Source organism: Rattus norvegicus, chromosome 18 (assembly GCF_036323735.1).
Source record: "Rattus norvegicus strain BN/NHsdMcwi chromosome 18, GRCr8, whole genome shotgun sequence".
NCBI lineage: Eukaryota > Metazoa > Chordata > Mammalia > Rodentia > Muridae > Rattus > Rattus norvegicus.
In genome coordinates, this window is record NC_086036.1 from 61,477,006 (window position 1) to 61,497,423 (window position 20,418).

The window sequence follows — 20,418 nt, forward strand, 5'->3', positions numbered from 1 at the left end:
TTCTTTGGAAGGGCAGAGCCGGGGTGTCTGACTTAGATCTTGTAAACTTTCAAGTGAACTTCCTGTAATGCAGTACACAGCATTACCGAAAAGGCTTAACTTTAGTGATAGTTTGAAATGGTTATCTAACGTTACAATCAGTTACATCTATACGTGTGGGTTTGCACTGTGAGTGCAGTGCCAGTGGGGACCAGAAGAGGACACAGGGATCCCCGAGAGCTGGAGTCACATGTGGTGGTTGTGTGTGTATGTGTGTGTGTGTGTGTGTGTGTGTGTGATGTGTGGTGTATGTGTGTGGTATGAGTGTGTGTGGTATGTGTGTGTGTGTGTGTGGTATGTGTGTGTGTATGTGTTTGTGTGTGTCTGTCTGTGTGGTGTGGTGTGTGTGTATGTGTGTGTGTGTGTGTGTGTGTGTGTCTGTGTCTGTCTGTATATGTATGTGTGTGTGTGTGTGGTTTTTTTAAAGATTTATTTATTATATATAAGTACACTGTAGCTGTCTTCAGACACCAAAAGAAGGTATCAGATCTCATTACAGATGGTTGTGAGCCACCATGTGGTTGCTGGGAATTGAACTCAGGACCTCTGGAAGAGCAGTCAGTGCTCTTAACCACTGAGCCATCTCTCCCGCATGCAGAGAGATGTTCTTAACCACCGAGCCAGCACCTAGTCCTGGAATGGTTTAACTTTAAGAGAATTCAGAAAGAGATTTTACAAAGCCGTTTGCTGGAACAGGGCTGTTGAAGAACTCAGGGGCTAGCCAAGTGCAGATCTACCCTCAGGCATGAGACGACTAAGCCGTTCTGGGCAGACAGTCATGGAACAGGGCCCGTCAGTAGCATGCATGGCACGAGCAGGCCACGTCTCTCCACTGCCAGAGTGAAAGTGCAGGAGAGGACACACGCTGAAGGCTACCTGCTTGCTTGCCGGCGTGTGTAGTAAATATCCTTCCAGGTAGGCAGAGGATGGATCAACGCTTCGGATCACCAGGTTTGTCCTGGAATTACACTCTCCTTGTTTCAAGTGGATCTATTTTTTTAACTCGAGGAAGTAGAACAGTACTTCCCTGAAAAACATTCCTGACCAGCTTCCAAATTCCATTTGTAAGGGTAGCTGTGAGTCACGACACAGCCCTGTTTATATTGCTCGCTCTAGATGTTTAAAGGAGCCTTAAAGGGACTGTTACTTAGCCTGCCGTGCCTGCAGCAAGCCTTTTATCCTGGAGTTTTTCTCAGGTATACGGTGTGCTGCCCTGCCACATGTCTCTAAATGCAAGAACAACCACCATGTTTGCAAGACTGTGCTGGGAAATACTGCACTTAGAGTCCCCCACGACAGACATTCCTCTTAGTTCCAGAAACCCTAGGCTTAGTTCAAGCTATTCTTGCATCCTCGTGTCATGTCAGGCTAAGCAGAGCGGTTATTTCTGAGAGTATGGTGTGTGGCTGAGAACAGGGCAGGCACAGGCCTGTTGGTTGGATGGGACAGTGTGGGATTGACAAGGACCAATGAGGCAGAGAAACACTTGGAAACCTGCTTGTAGTATAGATCTTGGCAGGAGGCAGATGGCCGGAAGACCTCACCCGGCCCTCACTCTCCTGCGTTGACTCTCCTGTAGAAGCAGAGGCATTTTAAGTGTATTCACGCTGGTAGCCATGGCTGTGGTGGCTACCCATTTTTGGTCAGAGGGAGAGAAGCTGGCCGCCTTTAAGGGATCCATAGGCTGAGGTTGGAGAGATGGCTCTGGTTAAGTGTGTTGGGGAATTCGAGTTTGGCTCCCAGCACCATTTGGGACGACCAGCCCCAGGGGACAACTTAACACTCTCTCCTGCTCACCATGGGCACCTGCACTCCCATGCACACAGTCGCACACAGACACAAACACACATGTGTTCTTAAAGCAAAAATAAAGTCTTAGAGGGCTCTTCAGAGCCAACTTGGATGCCCACATTGTGGGACATTGAAGTTGAAACTCCGCTGCCCTCCGAATAAGATTCCCACCAACCAACGTTCGGATGCCGGCTATTTTAGAAGAGACTCCTCAGGGTAACTGGAAATGAAGGTGATCCCCATCTCCTTCCCCCACATCCTGTCACTGGCAAAGCCTTGTCGCCCACTGCTTCCTCTCCTGCTTCTTTGCACATTCCCATCCCAGGCTTGCCCTCGCTGACCCCTCCTCTGCTATGCTCTTCCCCAGTTCTCTTCAGGAGAGCTTTCTACATCCTTCTGCATAGCCCAGAAGACCTCTGTACAAAAGCCTTCTTTATTTCCCTCGCTAAACCGATGCCAGAGGGTGGTTGCATTGCACACTTGAAATCCCAGCACTTGAGACAGGAGGATCACGGATAAGACGCTAGTCTGGGCCATTGAGCAAGAACTTGTTTTGAAGAATGAATTCATAACTGAATGAATGAATGAATGAATGAGTGAATGAATAAATGAATGAGTGAGTGAGTGAATGAATGAATGAATGAGTGAGTGAATGAATGAAGCATGCTGACCAGCTGCTCACACCTGCTAGACCAACCTCCCATGTGTACTGGGTTGTTTTCCTTCCCCCATCATCCCTGCCCCACGCTAGTTTTCTATCTGCTAAGACTCTGTCACACTCAGCATGAGTGTCTCCACAGCTCCGCTTTTCCCAAATACAAAGACCCGTTTCTTCTCAGGTTCCCATCCCAGAGCAGTAGAACCAGCTACACGTTCTCTCTCACGTTGACATGTGACAGATCAGCAAAGGCAGAGCCTTGTTTCCCCAGCCCACCGCCAAGTGATGAGGTCTCATGGCCTTTCATTTGCATAGCCAGCTAGAAGGAAATGACCTTGGCATTCAGAGCGTTAGTCAGCTGATGGTTGCCGCACCAGGAAATGATGAGGGCCTGTTGGCAGGAAAGGAAGGCAATATTTGTTTTCCTGTCCTATTTTTGTGCCCAGTTCTGTGTCTTGCATAAATCAGGGGCCTAAAATATCCTTGTGAAATGACTGATTTCCTTTAAACTTTTACTAGTCATTATTTTATTTTATTTTATTTTAGGAGTTGGGACAAACATCTGAAGCACCTTAAACTTTTGGTTATCCAAAAGTAAAGTTTTTGTTTGTTTGTTTGTTTGTTTGTTAAGACTGTTTCATGTAGCTAGGCTGGCCTTGAACATCTGATCCACCTACCTCTACCTTTTCAGGGCTGGGATTCAGGACTATGCCCTCCTGCCTGGTCTATAGGTGCTGGGATTGAGCCCAGGGCCTCTTGTATGCTAGGCAAGCACTTCCCAACGAAGCTACATACAGCCTCAGCACCAGTCATTCTGATTTTTGAGTGTATTCCTGTGACCATTTCATGAACAAAGTCAGGTTCGAAGACATTTCTGTTTAATCAGTCATACATACTCAAAATAGCTAAGCCTCTTTTTTACCCCCATTTCCCTCTTCACCTTTTTGTGTAGGGGCACAGTACTTGGTATTGAACCTAGGACATCATTCTCCCATGGAAGGCAAGCAGTCTGCCCTGGCCCTAGCCCTCTACACACTTAAAACAACAACAAACATTAGGGAGGTGGTTAGCAAAATAAAACCAGTTGGCATTGACAGTGTCCTATAATGCATGTGACTGAAGAGTTTAGATGTTTGTGTGTCCAGAGCTCTAACTTGATTCTACAAACACCTGTGGGAGGCTGGCAATTGCATGATGCTTACAGATGGCAAAACTAAGCTAGCTAGTCTCTGATGGGCCTGGACCACAGGCCTGTGATCCCAGGAAGGTGGACAGCCCTCCGAGAGCTGTGTAGGTTACACTGTGAGTTCAAGGACAGTCAGGGCAACTTGGTAAGACCCCGCCTCAATATAAGAGGGTCTACTAGTAGAGTGCTTCACGAACAGGCATGATACCCTAGGTGCAATCCCCAGACCCATGCCAAAAAAGAATTTTAAATCTTGTACCAGCGCCTGACAGAGCTAGAGAGTAAACCTTGTCGTGTGGAGTGATGAGTGGGCAAAGCCAGTGAGTGGTAGAGAAAATGGCTCTTCTCCTGCTCTATCCTTACCTGGGAGGGAGGCCAGAGGGTTTCCAAGAGGAGCCAACAGTGACTTAAAGATAAAGTAGAAACTGACCGTGAGAGGTTCAGAGGGTGACTTGCTTACCACAGAGGCCTGACAACTTGAGTCTGATCCCTGGATTCCCTCATAAAGGTGAAAGGAGAGAACAGACTCCATCAAAGTTGCCTGTTGATCTCTTCGTGTGTGACCACTGTGAACACACCACACACACACACACACACACACACACACACCTTTTTATTTTTCAGACAGGGTCTCACTATATACCAGGGTCCCTTTGAACTGACTGACAGATCATAAAACATACATTATCATGTCCGGGCATAAACATTATACTTTTTTTTTTTTAAAAAAAGGAAGTATTCAACTTCTGAGGAGAACAAAGGAATCAAAGGGACACTGGAGAGAGTGCGTGCCTGTCTATATGTGTACACATGTGTGCGTTCTTTTGAGGCAAGACCTGAAGCTTAGGGTACCAGCAGATGCTCTGAGCATTAGCAGAACGTGCAGCCGAGTCTCGCCTACCCACATGACGCATTTCCGCAGCGTAAACAAGGTGCGCGGGCGTGCGGCTCTTCGAGCGAAGACACAGCAGTTACTATTTAAAGCCAGCTTTTCTGGACCGAGGCTGTTTACCTGGTGACCCACACATTCTGTTTTCTTAGAGCACAGTGAAGAGTCAGCATCACTTCCTCTCCCGGATGTGTGTTCTAAACCTTCGCGTGTGGGTGTGCGCGCATCTGCCTGGAGCAAGGACTCCTCCCCGTGGGCATGCGCGTCACTCCCAAGCCGACACTGCTTCCAGGGAGCAGTAAAAACCCTGAAGAGCTGTGTGACCTTTGCTGATGATCGCGGAGAAGCCCTGCTTCATCATCCTGCCAGTCATTTTACAGGCTGGGTTTATCATCACTCTCGGGCAGAAGCCAAATACTGCTGCTCTGCGTCATCAACGTGTTTTTTGTTTTTAAACCCGGAGAGATGTACGGGGGCCGTCTACCCAGAGAGAACCGGAGTCTGACTCTTGCGAGCTGGACATGTTAATCTGCATAACTAAAGGGAACCAGGTGGCCAGTGGTGCCACATCCACAGCCCTGACCCACGCGACAATAACAAATTGTACATAGACTGGTTTCCATGGTTTATCTGTCCGCTTTGCAGGTGGCCGAGGAGATGCGGTTTGTCTCTTTGCTTGTTAAGGAGTGAGAGGCTTCACATTTAACCCCTCCCCCCAAACACATTATAGACAGTGGCTTTCATAAACCTTAGGCTCTTTGTCTAAGGGAAGGCCGATCCTGACGGGTTGAGAAATGACGGCCTTCACTTTGCTAGCTTGCCTGCACGCTCTGTTCCCTTTTGTTTCTCCTGCAAGAAACATTTCTCTCAAGTGCATGCAAGATACTGATGAGTTCCTTTCTGATCTGAATTCACTGAAGCCCAAAGAATACGCTCTGAGAAGTAAGTAGGTTTCCCCATCCCCCGGGGTAGCTGAGCACATCCGAGGTATTTGCTAGGAGCCTGTTGGACTAACCCATGAGAATTTGCAAGGACACCAAGCAGAAAACACGCTGAAGCCGTGGTGGGGGCGGGTCATCACAGCAGAAGGCTGTAAGGCCAGTCTGGAAGTGCCACCGTAATGAAAGACTTGCTCCTGTATAGCGGGCTCTTTACTAAGGAAATCAATAGCGGTTGACTTTGCAAGACTTGTCTGGGTTTGCTTCTTTTTCTTTGAGACATTTGATCTGCTTTAAATAAGGCACTCAACTGATCCATTCTTATGCTGATAGTAGGCCCTAAGGTATGCGTTGGAAAAAATGTCAGGACTTAGGCGAGCAGTGTGCGTGCACACATGCCTTTGTGTGTGTGCTTTGTCTGGGCTTGAGGTAGCTGCTATTTGACTTTCGTGTGTCTCCCCAATCTATATGCGTACCTGCCAGAGCTCGAGCTGAAATCAAATTCGTTCTCAATAGGGTACCTCTCTTGGAATGGGATTCATTGTTGTTGCCGACGAAAATCATGAACAAGAAAGATGTGAAAACGCCTTTAAAGGCCAGATAGGCGAACACAGCCCTTTCCATTTAGAATGCACGGCCTCTTCTGCATTTAAACCCAGCTCTATTATAATAGAGAATAAAATGGAACGCTTGGATACTTCAGAATACTCTAACATTTGAAGCGCATCCTATTCTATACTGGGTCAGGTACCCCGGGATTTGATGAAGTGGTGGCAAAATACAAACTCAGGTAATTCGATAGACGATTTCTTTAAATCCTGTTTTGGAATTGGTTGTGCTTCATAACAATACCTGGTAATAATGACAGAGGACGTTGCAACTGAGCCCAGCAAGTAGCCAAGAGACTCCAGAAGGTCTGACGGCAGGCACAGCTCCTTAGTATACAGACAGCAGCCCACAGTCATCAACGGTCACAGACACACGAGCGCTGTCGGCCCTGTCAGTTTCTCTACCCCCGTGCTACCGTGTTCTGTCTGCGGGTACCTGGAAAATTAAAAACCTTTGTTTTTCTTTTCATTAAAGTAGAAATTTCTCAGGCTAAGGAGACAGCTCAGTTTTAAGGTGCTATACTGTGTTGACAGGTAGACCTAAGTTCAAAGCCCGACACCCACCCAAGAATGCTGGGTGTGGTTGTCTACTTTTGTGGTCCCCATCTTTTTTTTTTTTTTTTAAAGATTTATTTATTTATTATATATAAGTACACTGTAGCTGTCTTCAGATACACCAGAAGAGGGCATCAGATCTCTTTACAGATGGTTGTGAGCCACCATGTGGTTGCTGGGAATTGAACTCATGACCTCTGGAAGAGCAGTCGGGTGCTCTTAACCGCTGAGTCATCTCTCCAGCCCTTGTGGTCCCCATCTTAAAGAGGCAGAGTAAGGTAGATTCTTGAGGTTTCCTGGACTGCCAGCTTGCCCTGATCAGTGAGTGCCAGGCCAGTGAGAGACCTGTTCCCCAAACTGAGATGGATGCCTCTTAGGGGACAACACTAAGACCTTCGGTCTTCATATTTATGCTCACACAGAAAGACCTTCAGTCTTCATATTTATGCTCACACAGAAATCTGCATAGACACTGCCCCCCCCCCACGCCACATACACAAAATTTTCTCAAATAAATGGTTCAAAAAGGAACCGAAAACCTCTGTGAATGGATGGGTGACTGTCAGTTTACTGCGGTGGATAAATGTCTCTGTCGTTGCTGTGACTTGACACAGTGGCTTTGACATTTGTCTGAGACTTTCGAGCACGGAATGGGCTATTGATCTTGGTGTCCATTAGGATTTTCCTGATGGACCTAAGGAAGGGACAATAAGAGGAGTGGAGAGTACTTGGCTGTAAGTACTGGGCACCTTTAGAACCTTGAATAGAATCGTTCCTTTAGGGCTCTTCAAATCCCCCTCTGAGGGTAGGGAGAGACACTGCCGTCTAATCTGTGAAGGAGGAAATAGAGTCATAGAGATGTTTTGTGATATAAGTTGGAGAAATGGGGTTTGAGCCTGTCACCTGACCTCAGAACCCCTTCCCTGTCTCTGTCCACATATATGTTCCTAAATATACAAAGACAACCCTCTTGGTCTGTATGATGTTACTTGTATGTATGTTCTGAGGGTTGACCATTTGACATTGGATAGCCATTGGTGTGCTTTTCCCTGGGGAAGATCATTTCCCCTTCCTTCAGTACCTCCTAGTTGCTTGTAGTTCTTCGTGTAGGGTTAGGACCACTTAGCCTGTCGATCGTATCACTCACCTCACGTTTAGGCAGTCCTGTTGGTGAGGATTCATGGGCACAGCTTCTGACATTACCAGGAGATGCAATCTCATAGCAAACTCCCTGATCCTTTAGCTTTACCTGTACCACTTCTGCAGCGATCCCCGAGCCTTAGGTTTGGGAACCATATTGTAGATGTATTTGTTGTGTCCGTGTTCCACGACACTGCATTTTTATTTTTTATTTTTTCTGGAGCTGAGGACCGAACTCAGGGCCTTGCGCTTTCTAGGCAAGCACTCTACCACTGAGCTAAATCCCCAACCCCACAACACTGCAGTTTGATTGATCGTCTTTTGTTTCTGTTTGTTTGGCGTTTGTTTCATACAAGTCTCCTTCTATTACAAAGAGAGGTTCCTTGATGAAGGATGAGAATGAGAGTTATCTGCAGCTTTAAACACGAGTATTTAGTGCGTCTCGTGTTGGTTTAGTAAAGGGGTGGTTGAGGTTTTCTTTCAAAATCCACGACTTCACTGGAATTAAGTGGTCGGCTAGGTTTCCAGTCCTAGGTATGAGTTCCCTCCTTTTGAGCAGGTCTTAAATCCAATGAGAGAGCTCTTGGTTACTGGCAAGGGTTACATCTCACTGCTGCCCCCAAGGGCTGTCTTGCCTTGATGGTTGTATGGCACGGTTCTTGGGCATCATAGCTGGGTAGGAGTGATGGTGACCTTCCTCCTTTGGAAGTTCGTATGGCATCTCCTGGTACCATGAAGGATGCTATTCCTGAGAGAAGGCTCTCGAATCACCAAATCTTTCCTTTGATCATTGCCTAAAATAAGCAACCACAAAAGAAACCAGAAAGAGGGCTGGAAAGATGGCTCAGTGATTCAGATGACTCAACTGCACTGGCTGCTCTTCCAGAGGTCCCGAGTTCAAGTCTCAGCAACCACACGGTGGCTCACAGCCATCTGTAATGGGATCTGATGCCCTCTTCTGGTGTGTAGGTGTACATGCAGATAGAGCACTCATACAAGTAAAATAGATAAATCAATGTTTTTAAAAAAAGGAAAGAAAGAACAAGAAAAGACCACAACAAAATGCTGCCACAGAAAAGAATGAGAGGTCTATCTGTCAGTACAGATTCAGCCAGAGAAATGGCATCAACAGGGGATAGACAATAAACTATCTGAATTTAGAGCAATTAAGCAAATGGAAGCTGTCTGGTTCGTAGTGTATGCAGTTCAAATGTTGAGAGAGGTATGCAGGGCTGGAGAGAAGGCTCAACACCAAAAAATCTAAGACAGATACGCAAATGAAAGCTTCCACACGTGGTCCTCCGGGGCACCTAGGCAGTGGTGGTGAGGGAGGGATACAAACTGGTTATGGTTATTGGTTGCAAGCAGAGTGATGGGGACACAGGCGTTTCAGTGAGTCTCTGTGCCTTTTATTGCGTAATTACATTTTAGAACACCTTCTCCAACCTAATGCCCAGAGACAAGGATGGGTGTGGATTGTGTGTGACTGGATAACACGCCAGGGCCTGAGCGGGATAGTGTCGAAGAAGGCTCTTTAAAACTTAGGTGTTTTTGAAAACAAAAGTTGGTGATTTAGAGAGACTTTGCGTGGAAAGGATAAATTAAAGGACATATTCTTACTCTTTTTCTTTTTAGCGGCCTCACAAGGCTAGGCAAGTGCTCTACCATTGGGCCATACACCCAACCCACTCTTACCTATTCTGGGAAAGCTATTTTGTTAGGACTGTGTTAGTCCGGTGGCAATCGCTGCTGTGCTGTCACACCTGCCTTCCACACCTGCCTTCCGCCTGCACGGTCGGCCGGGTACATCGCACTGGGAAGCAGAGTCAGCATGTTAAGATAGGAATTTAGCGGCTCTCACAAGTCAGGGCTTGTTTATTGTTTCGTTGACCGGACTGAAGGAATTGATGGAGCCATCGTTAAGAACACAAATTAAACTTAAGGTGCTGTCTGTAGCCAACACATTTTCAACACCAAAACAAACAAACGAGAATGAAAAAATACTCCAGTCATCAACCTGGACTGGATTCAGCACATGCTGCTCAAGTCGCAAACCGATGCATAACCGTTTTGACGTCTTGTTTCAACTTCGTATTACTTATTAAGGCAAACGAAGCAGCCAGTGGTATTTGTACCGGGATTATGCCTGTATGAAGCCATATGATGTGGCTATAGCAGATTCATACACTGATAGTCCTATTGGGATTATACCTGTTGGAGAGCAGAAAACCTGGTACGGCTACAAGAGATACGAGACCTTCAATGAAGGCTCTCTGTGAGAACCCGTTGACTGCGTTCTGAATTTGTACTAAGGGGTGTTATAGATTTCATTTCTGTGTGTAATCTGTGGGTGTTATAGGATGAATTATGTTTCCCCAAATTCGTATATTGGATTCCCACCCCATGCTTTTGGGAGTGAGCTCTCTAAAGAGACGATTAAGCTGAAACAAAAGAAAGAGAGCCTAGTGCAGTGCCAGGTTAGGACACAGGCATGCTGGGAAGAATGACTGTGGAGCTCTGTGGTGAATCTCTGGGCTCATCTGAACCAAGGAGAACAGCTTCAAAAGAACTTAGCTTGGCTCCCATGCCATTCTTGATGTAACAATCTCAGAGGAAAAGTACGAGGAAAAGTATGCCCGGTGGTGAAGGGGCTGTATGGCATTTGTGGGTGAGGGTACCTTGTAGCATCTTTCTGTGGCAGCCCTGGCAAACCAATCATGTGCTACTAATTATGCAAACTAATTATGTGCTTTGTATCAGTGTAAACAGTAATATGCCCGCTTGGAAGATGTAAGTTGAATTGTGTCTTCACAAAAATATGTTCATTGTCCAGGAAGATAGCTCAGTAGAGCAGTTCCCTTGCAAGCACCTTGTTTAATACACCGTGCTTGTTACTCCAGGGCCGGGAAGGCCGAGAGAGAGAAGTCCCCGGCTGCAGCTCACTACCCAGCAAGTTCCGTCTGTTTGTTGAGTTCCAGATCAATGAGAGACCTTGTCTTAAACAAGGTAGATGGTACCTGAGGAATGATACCTGAGGTTGTCCTCTGGCATGTTCCCCCTCCCCATGTGGATGCATTCACACACATGGGCACCTGAACATACATGAACATGCATGCAAACACAAAAAAATACCCTCGCTTACACCTCGACCTTTAGTTCTTAGGCATGTGACAATATGCATAAGTTAGCATCTCTGTTGTTATAGACAGTCAAATAATGTAACAGTTAAACAGTGATACTAGGTTAGAGTGGATCCCGACACAATGATCATTGTCCTTAAAAGAGGAAATCTGGACGCAGACACACACAGAGAAGAGGACATTGTAAGAATGGTAGAGGTGCTGGCAGCTAGCAGAGGCTTAGAAAACAGACTCCCCAGAGCCTCTGTAAGGACTGATCCCGCTCCTGCTTCAGACTTCTAGTCTCCAAGGATCAGAGAACAGGTTTCTAAGCTTCAAGCTATTCTGGGCATGAAGATTGTCAAGACAGCTATAGAACATGAAGACAGAAGCTAATGCAGGCTGCTTTGACCTCCCAGACACACTCTGCAGAATTAAACCCTGCTGGTTTATCACCCGAAGTGGAAAAACAGAAGCCGGTATATCTCTGGTGAGGGACACAGGGCCTAAGCTGTTTGCTTTCAATCGTTTCTCAAAGCCCACACCGGCCCCTTTCTGATGCTGTCCACAGCTGAGGCCACACCCAGGTCTTCTGGCTTGGCCTCCATTTGATTTCTCTAGACAGAGTGGGGGCTGGGCGGTTGGTAGCCAGGAGTTTCCAAGCCATCTGCCGTGCTTTTTATGTCTGACATCTGATCGATCATAGCATCATCACAGCTGGTCTTGCACAGGTACCAAACAGCACTTCTCCTCTAAAAAATGTCTTAACCCTGCACATCCCTGGTCCCTGTCTCAAGTCTCTTAGCTCACGCTGACAGGACAGCCCCTTTCCCATTTTGATCGCGCAGTCTCTTTAGTTCCTCCATTTATTCGCTGTAGCTATTGTTTTGTCTCATCTGTGTGCCTCAACTCTTTCCTAGACACCAAGGCCCATGGGGCACCCTCGTCAGAGGAGGCAGTTCAGAGTGGACACTCCCCAGGGCAGCGGCAACCTGAGCTAGGATGTAGGTATCTTTTGGGAGGAAGCCTGTTGTAGTCTACCATCAGCATGGACATTTGGTGTACTGTTTGAATGTGTGTGTGCGTGTGTGCGTGTGTGTGTGTGTGTGTGTGTGTGTGTGTGTGTGTGTGTGTGTGTGTGGTGCTTGCGATTGAAGCTAGGGCTTTCCATGTGCTAGGCAGGGGCTTTACCAACCAAGATACAGCCCAGCCAAAATATCTGATTGTCCAGTGTCTGGATAGTGCCCATTTCCACCCGTGTTGTACCCAGCAGATTGTCTGGAAGGTTTTTTGCTTAGGACCAACACCTCCGCAGAAACCAAGAAAAATCTCCTACAAGAGAGAGAGTGGTAAAGTGGATCCCAAAGACACTTCCAGGTTCCGTGACTATCGAACGTGGATTGAGGGCTGAGGCAGGAGGATCTTGAGTTTCTTAGGCAGTTTAACGATATCTTGTTAAAAAATAGGGTGTTTTTCTACCTTGGTGCTTAATCCCTGAGCTGTGAGAGAGCAAGCTCAGAAACGGCACTGTAATACACACGTGTCATCGCTACCACAGGAGAAGGAGACATCTGCCTCAGCACAGCTTATAGAAACAGGTTGGAATCATTTGGACGTGAAAACTCAGAACAAGTGTGGAGGCTCACAGTACTGGGTGCTTAGTCCCAGTCCCCTCCTGCCTCCCTAGAATGCTGCATTTCTTTTTTTCTTTTTTCTTTTTTCTTTTTTCTATTTTTCGGAGCTGGGGACCAAACCCAGGGCCTTCCGCTTGCTAGGCAAGCGCTCTACCACTGAGCTAAATCCCCAACCCCAAATGCTGCATTTCTATCAGGACCATGCCTATGCCCTAGTCAATGTCTTTGGGTTCTTGATGGAAACTCATTAGGGTGGTAGCAAGAAAAGAGCAGCTTGATCCAGTTGAGCCCAGGATCAGAAGGAAAAGCAATGCAATTTGAAAACCAAAGCAGCTTAGCTGGAAAAGCACCAAGGCGATCAGGGGAGGAAAGGAGAAAGCAGGCTGCATTGGGGTTCCTGGATAGCCTGAAGGCTCTGCCCTAAGGGCACAGGTCTCAATGGCGCTTTCCCTGACACTGTTACACTTCAGGGTACAGAGCTTGGGAGATCCTGTGATGGGGAACATGATTTGAAAATCACTCTAGTCTATTAGTAATAAACACATGGATTATTTTCTGATGCAGGGAAAAACCTCAAAATAATTTTTTGAAGCTAGATGTGGGCATTTGGACCAATACTATCGACGTTTAATTCAATTCAGTCAACATCCACAAAGCTCCTTTTCTGGAATGTACACCGACTAAGGCAGGGCACAACCTTACTTTCACGGGACATAGTGACACGCCATCCAGTGGGACACCCTGAGCACGAGTCGGGATTGTTTCCTGGGAGAGATGGTGCCCAGCCCAGACTTGCAACATGACCCAGCTCTTGTCCGTAGTTGGGAGGAGGGACGGCCTGACCTGGTAGGCCAACAAGTTTTAGCCTTGTGATCTTTAGAACGGAGCAGGCTACGGCTGAGGCCAGAAGGCAAGTCAGGGCCTGCAGGGCCCATTGACGCCCTGCTTATGAGTCCAGCAGAGATTGTCAAACTAGGCTGAGAATTAGTATCCTGGCAAATAGTCTTGTCCAAGCCTCACCCTTGACCACAGTTGACCTCTTCATGCCCCACCTCCTTCTCACAAACAAATGAATAGAGTGTAACTAAAATAATCACCACCACCACCACCACCACCATCATCATCATCACCACCACCATTATCTGGAGCTAGTTAAAGGAAAAGGGCGAACACTGGGCCTGTATCTCAGAGGGAAAAATGCTTGCCTAGACTGCAAGAAGGCCTGGGTTGCATCCCTAGCACTGAATAAATTTTGTGTGCGTGCGTGCGTGTGTGTGTGTGTGTGTGTGTGTGTGTGTGTGTGTGTGTGTGATCCCAGCATTTGAGAGATAGAGGCAGGAGAATTAGAGTTTAAATCATTCTCAGCTTACATTGCCAGTTGGTGGTCAGCTTGGGAATCTATTGAAACCTTGTTTTGTTTAAAGGGAGGAAAGTGAGGAAGGAAAGAAGGAAGGGAGGAAGTGAGTGAGAGAAGGAGGGAGGAAGGAAGGAAGTCAAACTTTTGAAGTTTGAAGAAACTGCACTCAGCATGGTGAGAAGCCCTTGGATACTGTAGGCTGTGCCTGGAGATCTTTCTCTGTCTTTTTGTCTCTCTGTCTCTGTGTCTCTGTGTGTGTATGTATGTGTATATATGTGTATGTATGCATGTGTATATGTATTGGTGTGTATGTACATGTATGTATCTGTGTATGTATGCAGTATGTGCATATGTGTGTGGTGTATGTGCTCATGCACATACATATGCAAATACTCACTTGTCCACCCAGAAGGGCAATCATCCTTCATCCTCAAAATGAAGTCAAAAGCTACTTGCAAAATGGAGTCTCTCAGGGAAAGGCACTGCCTGAGAGAAAAACATTGTTTTACTCTCAACATGGAGTAACTTAGAAAGGGGCATAGATTGATCTCAAGAGACAGATACGTCATAGGGCAAAGCTAAGAAAGGAGACATATTCAATGTGGCCACATTGGGAAGAGGAACAAAGAGGTCCAGTGGCCTGCTCTCCCTCCACCCACTCCTGAGTCCATTTTCAGGGTCCTGATATGAAGTTTGGGTTTAAGTAGAAGGTAAAAAGGTACACAGGCTCAGGGTCTTGGTCAAGGGGGCCCTGCTCATCAGTATTGTCTCCACTGTAGTCTCTCCTGCAAGGTGATCTAACAAGTTATCATCAGCGTTTAACCCTTTCAAGGAGCAAGCTGGCCTTCTGGCTCCGGCTTTTTCTGTCTCCCAGATGAGATTCCTGGGAAAGGTCTAATTTCTTGGGGTGCATTGTTTCAATAGTCTAATGGCTGAAGCGGGGGGCTTCACACAGGTCTTGAGTTCTTCCACAGGTCCTGAGTTCAAATCCCAGCAACCACATGGTGGCTCACAACCATCTGTAATGGGATCTGATGCCCTCTTCTGGTGTGTCATAAGATAGTGACAGTGTACTCATATGTATAAAATAAATAAATCTATATGTTAAAGACGGTAAAAACACTGCCGTTGATATAGAAACAACACATAGAGTAAGTATTAAGATGGAGATGAAGAAAATTTGTTGGGCCAGCTCAATTTCTAGCTCTCTCAAAATAGAGCAGGGAAGGACGAATGGCTGGAAAGTGAAGACAGGAAAGGAAGAACAGAGACGTGGGGATTAAAATGTTACACTAGGATGATAATAGGACCCAGAAACAAAACTATATATAGCAAAGGAAAGAGAAGAATGTTTGAGCAAATAATAGCCAGGATTTCTCCAGGATGAAAGAGGGAAGAGGTTCAGGAAACACAGACCCAGAGAGGTAAAAGAAATCTATGCTGGTGTGTCTGAACAGAGCTGAAATTAAGAGCATCAAGAACATTCCATTCCCAGCACCTAGGCCAGGCAGCTTACAACTGCCTGTAACTCCAGCTTCGGAGGATCTAAAGCCTTCCTCTTCCTCTGGCTTCTCAGAAACCCACACACACAGCCCCTGTGCTAAGCTTTTTACATGCGCTTTGGGGATTCAAACCCACATCCTCATAATTCGTCTGTAAGTAGCACAGCCCAGGGAAACTAATTCTTCTAACTTCTGCTTTGGGATTCAGTGTACGACTCGGTGGGGAAGCTTGAAAGCAACGTTCTTAACGGCAACGTGGACAGGCTGGGGTCCTACAGCGAGTGCCTTTCCACGCAGAGCCCCGAGGGGAGTTTCCGGGGCCAGTACTGCAAGCTTCATATTCTGCAGGTGAGTAGACGGAATGTTCGTGTGTTTGCGCCCAAAGGACAAGATTGTAAGATACAGACCATAGCACTCCATCAATCGTACTCCTTAACTGAAAACACAGAGAGAAACCATTAAGAGGTCTCACAGGAAGCCACAACTAGATTTATTCTTCGACTTCTTTCAGAGACAAGCTCTCACCCTGTAGGAAACGCTGACTCGGAGCTTGCAATAAAACCCTTACTTTGAACTGTGAGCTCCTGATCCTCTCAGCCAGTGGTTCTCAGCCTTTCTAGTGCCGTGACCCTTCTTCAATCCACGCCATAAAATTATTATCATTGCTACTTCATCACTCTGATTTTGCCACTGTTATAAATCGTAATGTAAATATCTGATATGCAGGGTATCTGATACATGACCCCTGTGAAAGGTTTGCCCAAGTCTCTCAAAGGGGTCGTGACCCCATGGGTCGTGACCCCATGGCTCTAGACCCGCCCTTTCAGTTCTTGAGGTTTTAGGCACACACCGCCATGCCCAGCTAAAACTTGATTTTAAATAGTTGGTGGATGGAAGTTTGTTCTGCCTCTTCGGAATGAATGACATTCTAAGAGGCACTTGTCACAAACCATGTAAGCTGTTCAGATAATCCCCCCTCCACACCGTACGGAAAGACCTTCTGGCAGACCTTGAAGTGGGGGAATCAAGGTCAACGGTGGGCAGCAATTTGAACAACCATCTTCCACGCACATTCTCTGGGCTCAGTGGTTGCTCTCTCTGCCCATCTCAGTCCACTCTGTTGGGGTCCAGGGAGGACTCTGCTCTGGCTTTCAGAGCTCTCACAAATCCCCCTCCCCCCACTACACCCCACCCCTGCCAACAAGTTCCAATTTCAAATCCTTTCTACCAAAAACGTAGTCTTTGCTTGGAGGAGCGTGGACCAAACTGAGACAGTCAGAACCCAGTTGCTGAGTACCAGCTCCTGACTGCATCAATTTCTGGAGCAGGACCTAGAATCTGGAATCCAGTTATCCGTAGCTCTGGCCACAGAAATGGGGCTCTGTATATGAATTCGAGGCTATCCAAGCAGAGGAGCTACAGTTTATGGATATTTACTAATACAGCTGACTGTCATTTTAGGGCTTATTCTATCTTATTAAAAGAATATAATATTTTATTGGCCTTTGAGAACTTCATACATTCGTATAGCCATACAATATATTTTGATCTTCGTCACCCCACTACCTCCCTAACCCCTCTCATCCAACTTGGTGTCCTTAGTAAACCAAAATTTTTTAAATAGCCCACTGATTGCACTTGACTTGATTTAATCCTTTACGGTTCAGATAGAAGCCTAGACATCACGCAGCCTCTCATTAAACGCAAAATGGGTTCTGCACGTGTCACACGTGGTTGGAATAAAATTACATTGCTGTCTAGTTAGGAACCGTGGTCTGAAGTGACAGGAAACGGGCTCTCTCCGATCCCAGTGCTCTAAGACCCTTACGTAAGGTGTGAGCCACGCAGGCAGGGCTGTTGTCCCCAGGACTCATTTGTCCTGCTGACGGTCAGGATGTTTAAGGGCCATTTTCACACGCATAGTTTTGATATCAGAGCAAAAGTTCAGCCCTATGCAATCATGTCCATCGTGTGAGAGGAGGAACTAGCTCAGAGACTTGTGTTCATGACTTGGTTTATCTTTATTAAGAGGGCATTCTAGTATTGACTTGATTTTTTTTTAAGTAAAATCTTTTATTTTATATATGTGTCTCGTGACTCAGAAATTGCCCGTTGGCAACTCTTTAAATGATTTTTGGGGAGCCAGTTTTTATGACCTTTCACACGGAGGAGGAAGGAATGCACTGTGGTAAATTATCCAAAACTTCTTAAGTTGTGACGGTGAACCTGGGTGTCAGGTCAGGACGGTGAGCCTGGGTATTAGGTCGGGACGGTGAGCCTGGGTGCATGTGTAACCTATCATAGGTGAAGCAGATGCTTCACCTCTGCCCGGGAGGTCTGTGTCTCGAGGAGTCAGAAACCTTTGTGTCTCTCAGCACATTTCCTTCCGTCTCTCTCCATAAGGTAGTGACAGCCTTCCTTAAACAGTCATGCCTGTGTTGGCTTATGACTGTCATCTGCTACTGGGGAGACGGAGGCAGGGGGATTAGGAAACCAAGACTTTCTTGAATTACATGAGTCCCTGCCTCCGAAAGCAAACCAAGGAGCTGGGGAGATGACTCAGTGGGTACAGTGACTGCTTTGGAAGTGTGAAGACCCCAGGTAGTGTCCCAGCACCCATGCGAAAGCTGGGTGAGGTCTATAACCCCAGATCCTGGGTGGGGTGTGTGTGAGACAGGAAGATCTGTGAGGTCACTGACCAGCTACTCTAGCTGAAATCAATGAGCTTCTGGTTACATTTACTCAAAAGAAATAAGGTGAAGAATGCTGGGGGGGGGGAGGGCTGATCTGTGTGTATATGTGGTGTACATGTGCACATGCACACACACACACACACATACACACACACACACCACTCATACCACACACTACACACACAACACACTATACACACACACCACGTACACATGAACAAACAAACACACACATGAATAAACACACATACACACAAATCAATGTACACACAAGAATAAATACACACAGACACACACCACACATATATACACACAAAAATATACACACATGAATAAATACACAAACACACAAAAATAAATACACACACACACACACAAACACACACTCATGAATAAACACACATACACACAAATCAATGTACACACAAGAGTAAATACACACAGACACACACACACCACACATACATACACACAAAAATATACACACATGAATAAATACACAAACACACAAAAATAAACACACACACTCACAAACACACACAAATAAATACACACATATACACTCACAAACACACACAAATAAATACACATACACCTTGCACACACATACATACAAATAAACACACACACACATGAGTGAATGCACATACGAGGAAGCATGCATGTATACTGCAAACACTAACATTAAAGGGTGCTGTGTATGTTTCCCAGGATGGAACAGACTACAGTGTGGGTGTGTGCGTCCCTGATTCTTGTGCTGAAGAGGACGTGACCACGATGTCTCAGCTGGGTAAGCACAAAACAAACAAACAACTGTGTCAGCATGAGGTTTGAAAATGCCAATGCTGAGAGTCCACAAAGCAGCATCTTTGGGACCTCCAGGACCTCCACGACTCCAAGACCTTCAGGACCACACCAAGTCTTCATCTTGGTTTCTCAGCTTAACTGACAATAATGGAGGGGAGGAAAGTGTGAACAGAGGCGGTGGGACCATAGTGATGAGGACAGGAAGGGAAGAGAAAGACAATAACCAGGAGACAATTGCTGGATCTCAATGTAAAAAGGGTGTAAAGTTGAACGGTCTCTCATAGCTGCCTCATTAGGCCCGGAGACAGGAGTGGGCAGGGTCCATTTTCCATACAGTGAGTTCTTGGCTCTCCCCATGTGCCTGCCAACTGTTGGGTCAGAAAGGCCGTTTGGAACTTGGATTGTGTGAGGCCAATCGGTTGTAGTGGATTAGCACCGGGAGCCCAGCATTTGGTCCTGGTTGTCACTTCTCAGCTGTGTGATCCCAAGCAAATCATTTAATCTCTGCTGAGTTTCAGTCTCCTGTCTCTGCAGCAATAGACTGACAGGCTTTGAAGTTCAGGGCCTCCCACTTTCTTATAGTCACGCCTGACCCTCGGCAGGCTGAGGAATTCATTTTAGCCCGTGGAAGCTGGTTTGATCTATAAGTGTTTTAAAATTTTCTAAGCAAGAACTTTAAAGCCTAAGATTTATTTCTACACTAGTGCTTAATATTAATTCTGGTCATCTCAAAAAGAACTAACAGCTCGTGACTGAGCATTCTCCTTCCAAGTGTTCAGAGTGTAGCTAGCTATTCTTGATGACTTTAAATTGTCCTCTAAGTTTATAATGACACGCAAGCTTTGGGTATGCTATCTGTCTAGCCTAGTGTTGTATGATCTGTTTAAAAACAAACACAAACCAAAAAGAAAAACCAAAAAAGCCCCACAAACACCAGGTCTGTTGTCTCATGCCTGCAACCCCAGCATACCAGAAGATAGGCGGGGAACACCAGGAGCCTGGGGTCAGCCTGGGCTATAGAACAACTTGGGGGATAACCTAGGCTACGTAGTAAACATTTTTGGATCAAAACAGCAACAGCAAATGGTTGGTGACCTACCACATCGGCCTGGCACTTTCTTAGTATCTGTGAAACCCTGGTTCCAGCCCCAGCACTACAAGTAAAATAAAGAATGTTATTAGGTGAAGTCAAATTTTGCTTTCCTTATAGATAAGTGGCGCCTGTCATAAAAACAAAAAGAGGCGTCTGTCTACTGTGCAATTAGCATTTCAAGTCAGTAACCGTGACCCCAAGTTTAACACGTTGTCTTGCTTAAGAGGTTGATCAGCTACCGTGATTCCTCTGGCTAACCCTAAGCTGACCAAATGGAGTGAAATGTCGGCCATCATTGCTGGTGATAAAAAGACACTTGGAGATAGAGTCTGAGAGACACACGGAGGTGCTTTCTGGGAAACCAGAAGAGCAGGCCCAGGCTAGGCTGAGTGGAGCTAATCTGGGGCAC

General features: G+C 46.3%; 1 protein-coding gene across 1 annotated transcript in view; it reads left to right on the top strand.

Moving 5' to 3' along the window:
• The first annotated feature begins 5,331 nt into the window (after positions 1 to 5,331).
• Positions 5,332 to 20,418, top strand: part of Oacyl (O-acyltransferase like) — a 51,368-nt gene continuing 36,281 nt past the window's right edge. Inside the window, exons 1-3 of the mRNA NM_001106139.1 lie at positions 5,332 to 5,505; positions 15,625 to 15,764; positions 18,821 to 18,899. Of these exons, the coding sequence (NP_001099609.1) occupies positions 5,358 to 5,505; positions 15,625 to 15,764; positions 18,821 to 18,899 (367 nt within the window). The 5' untranslated portion in view covers positions 5,332 to 5,357. The remainder of the gene's footprint in view (positions 5,506 to 15,624; positions 15,765 to 18,820; positions 18,900 to 20,418) is intronic.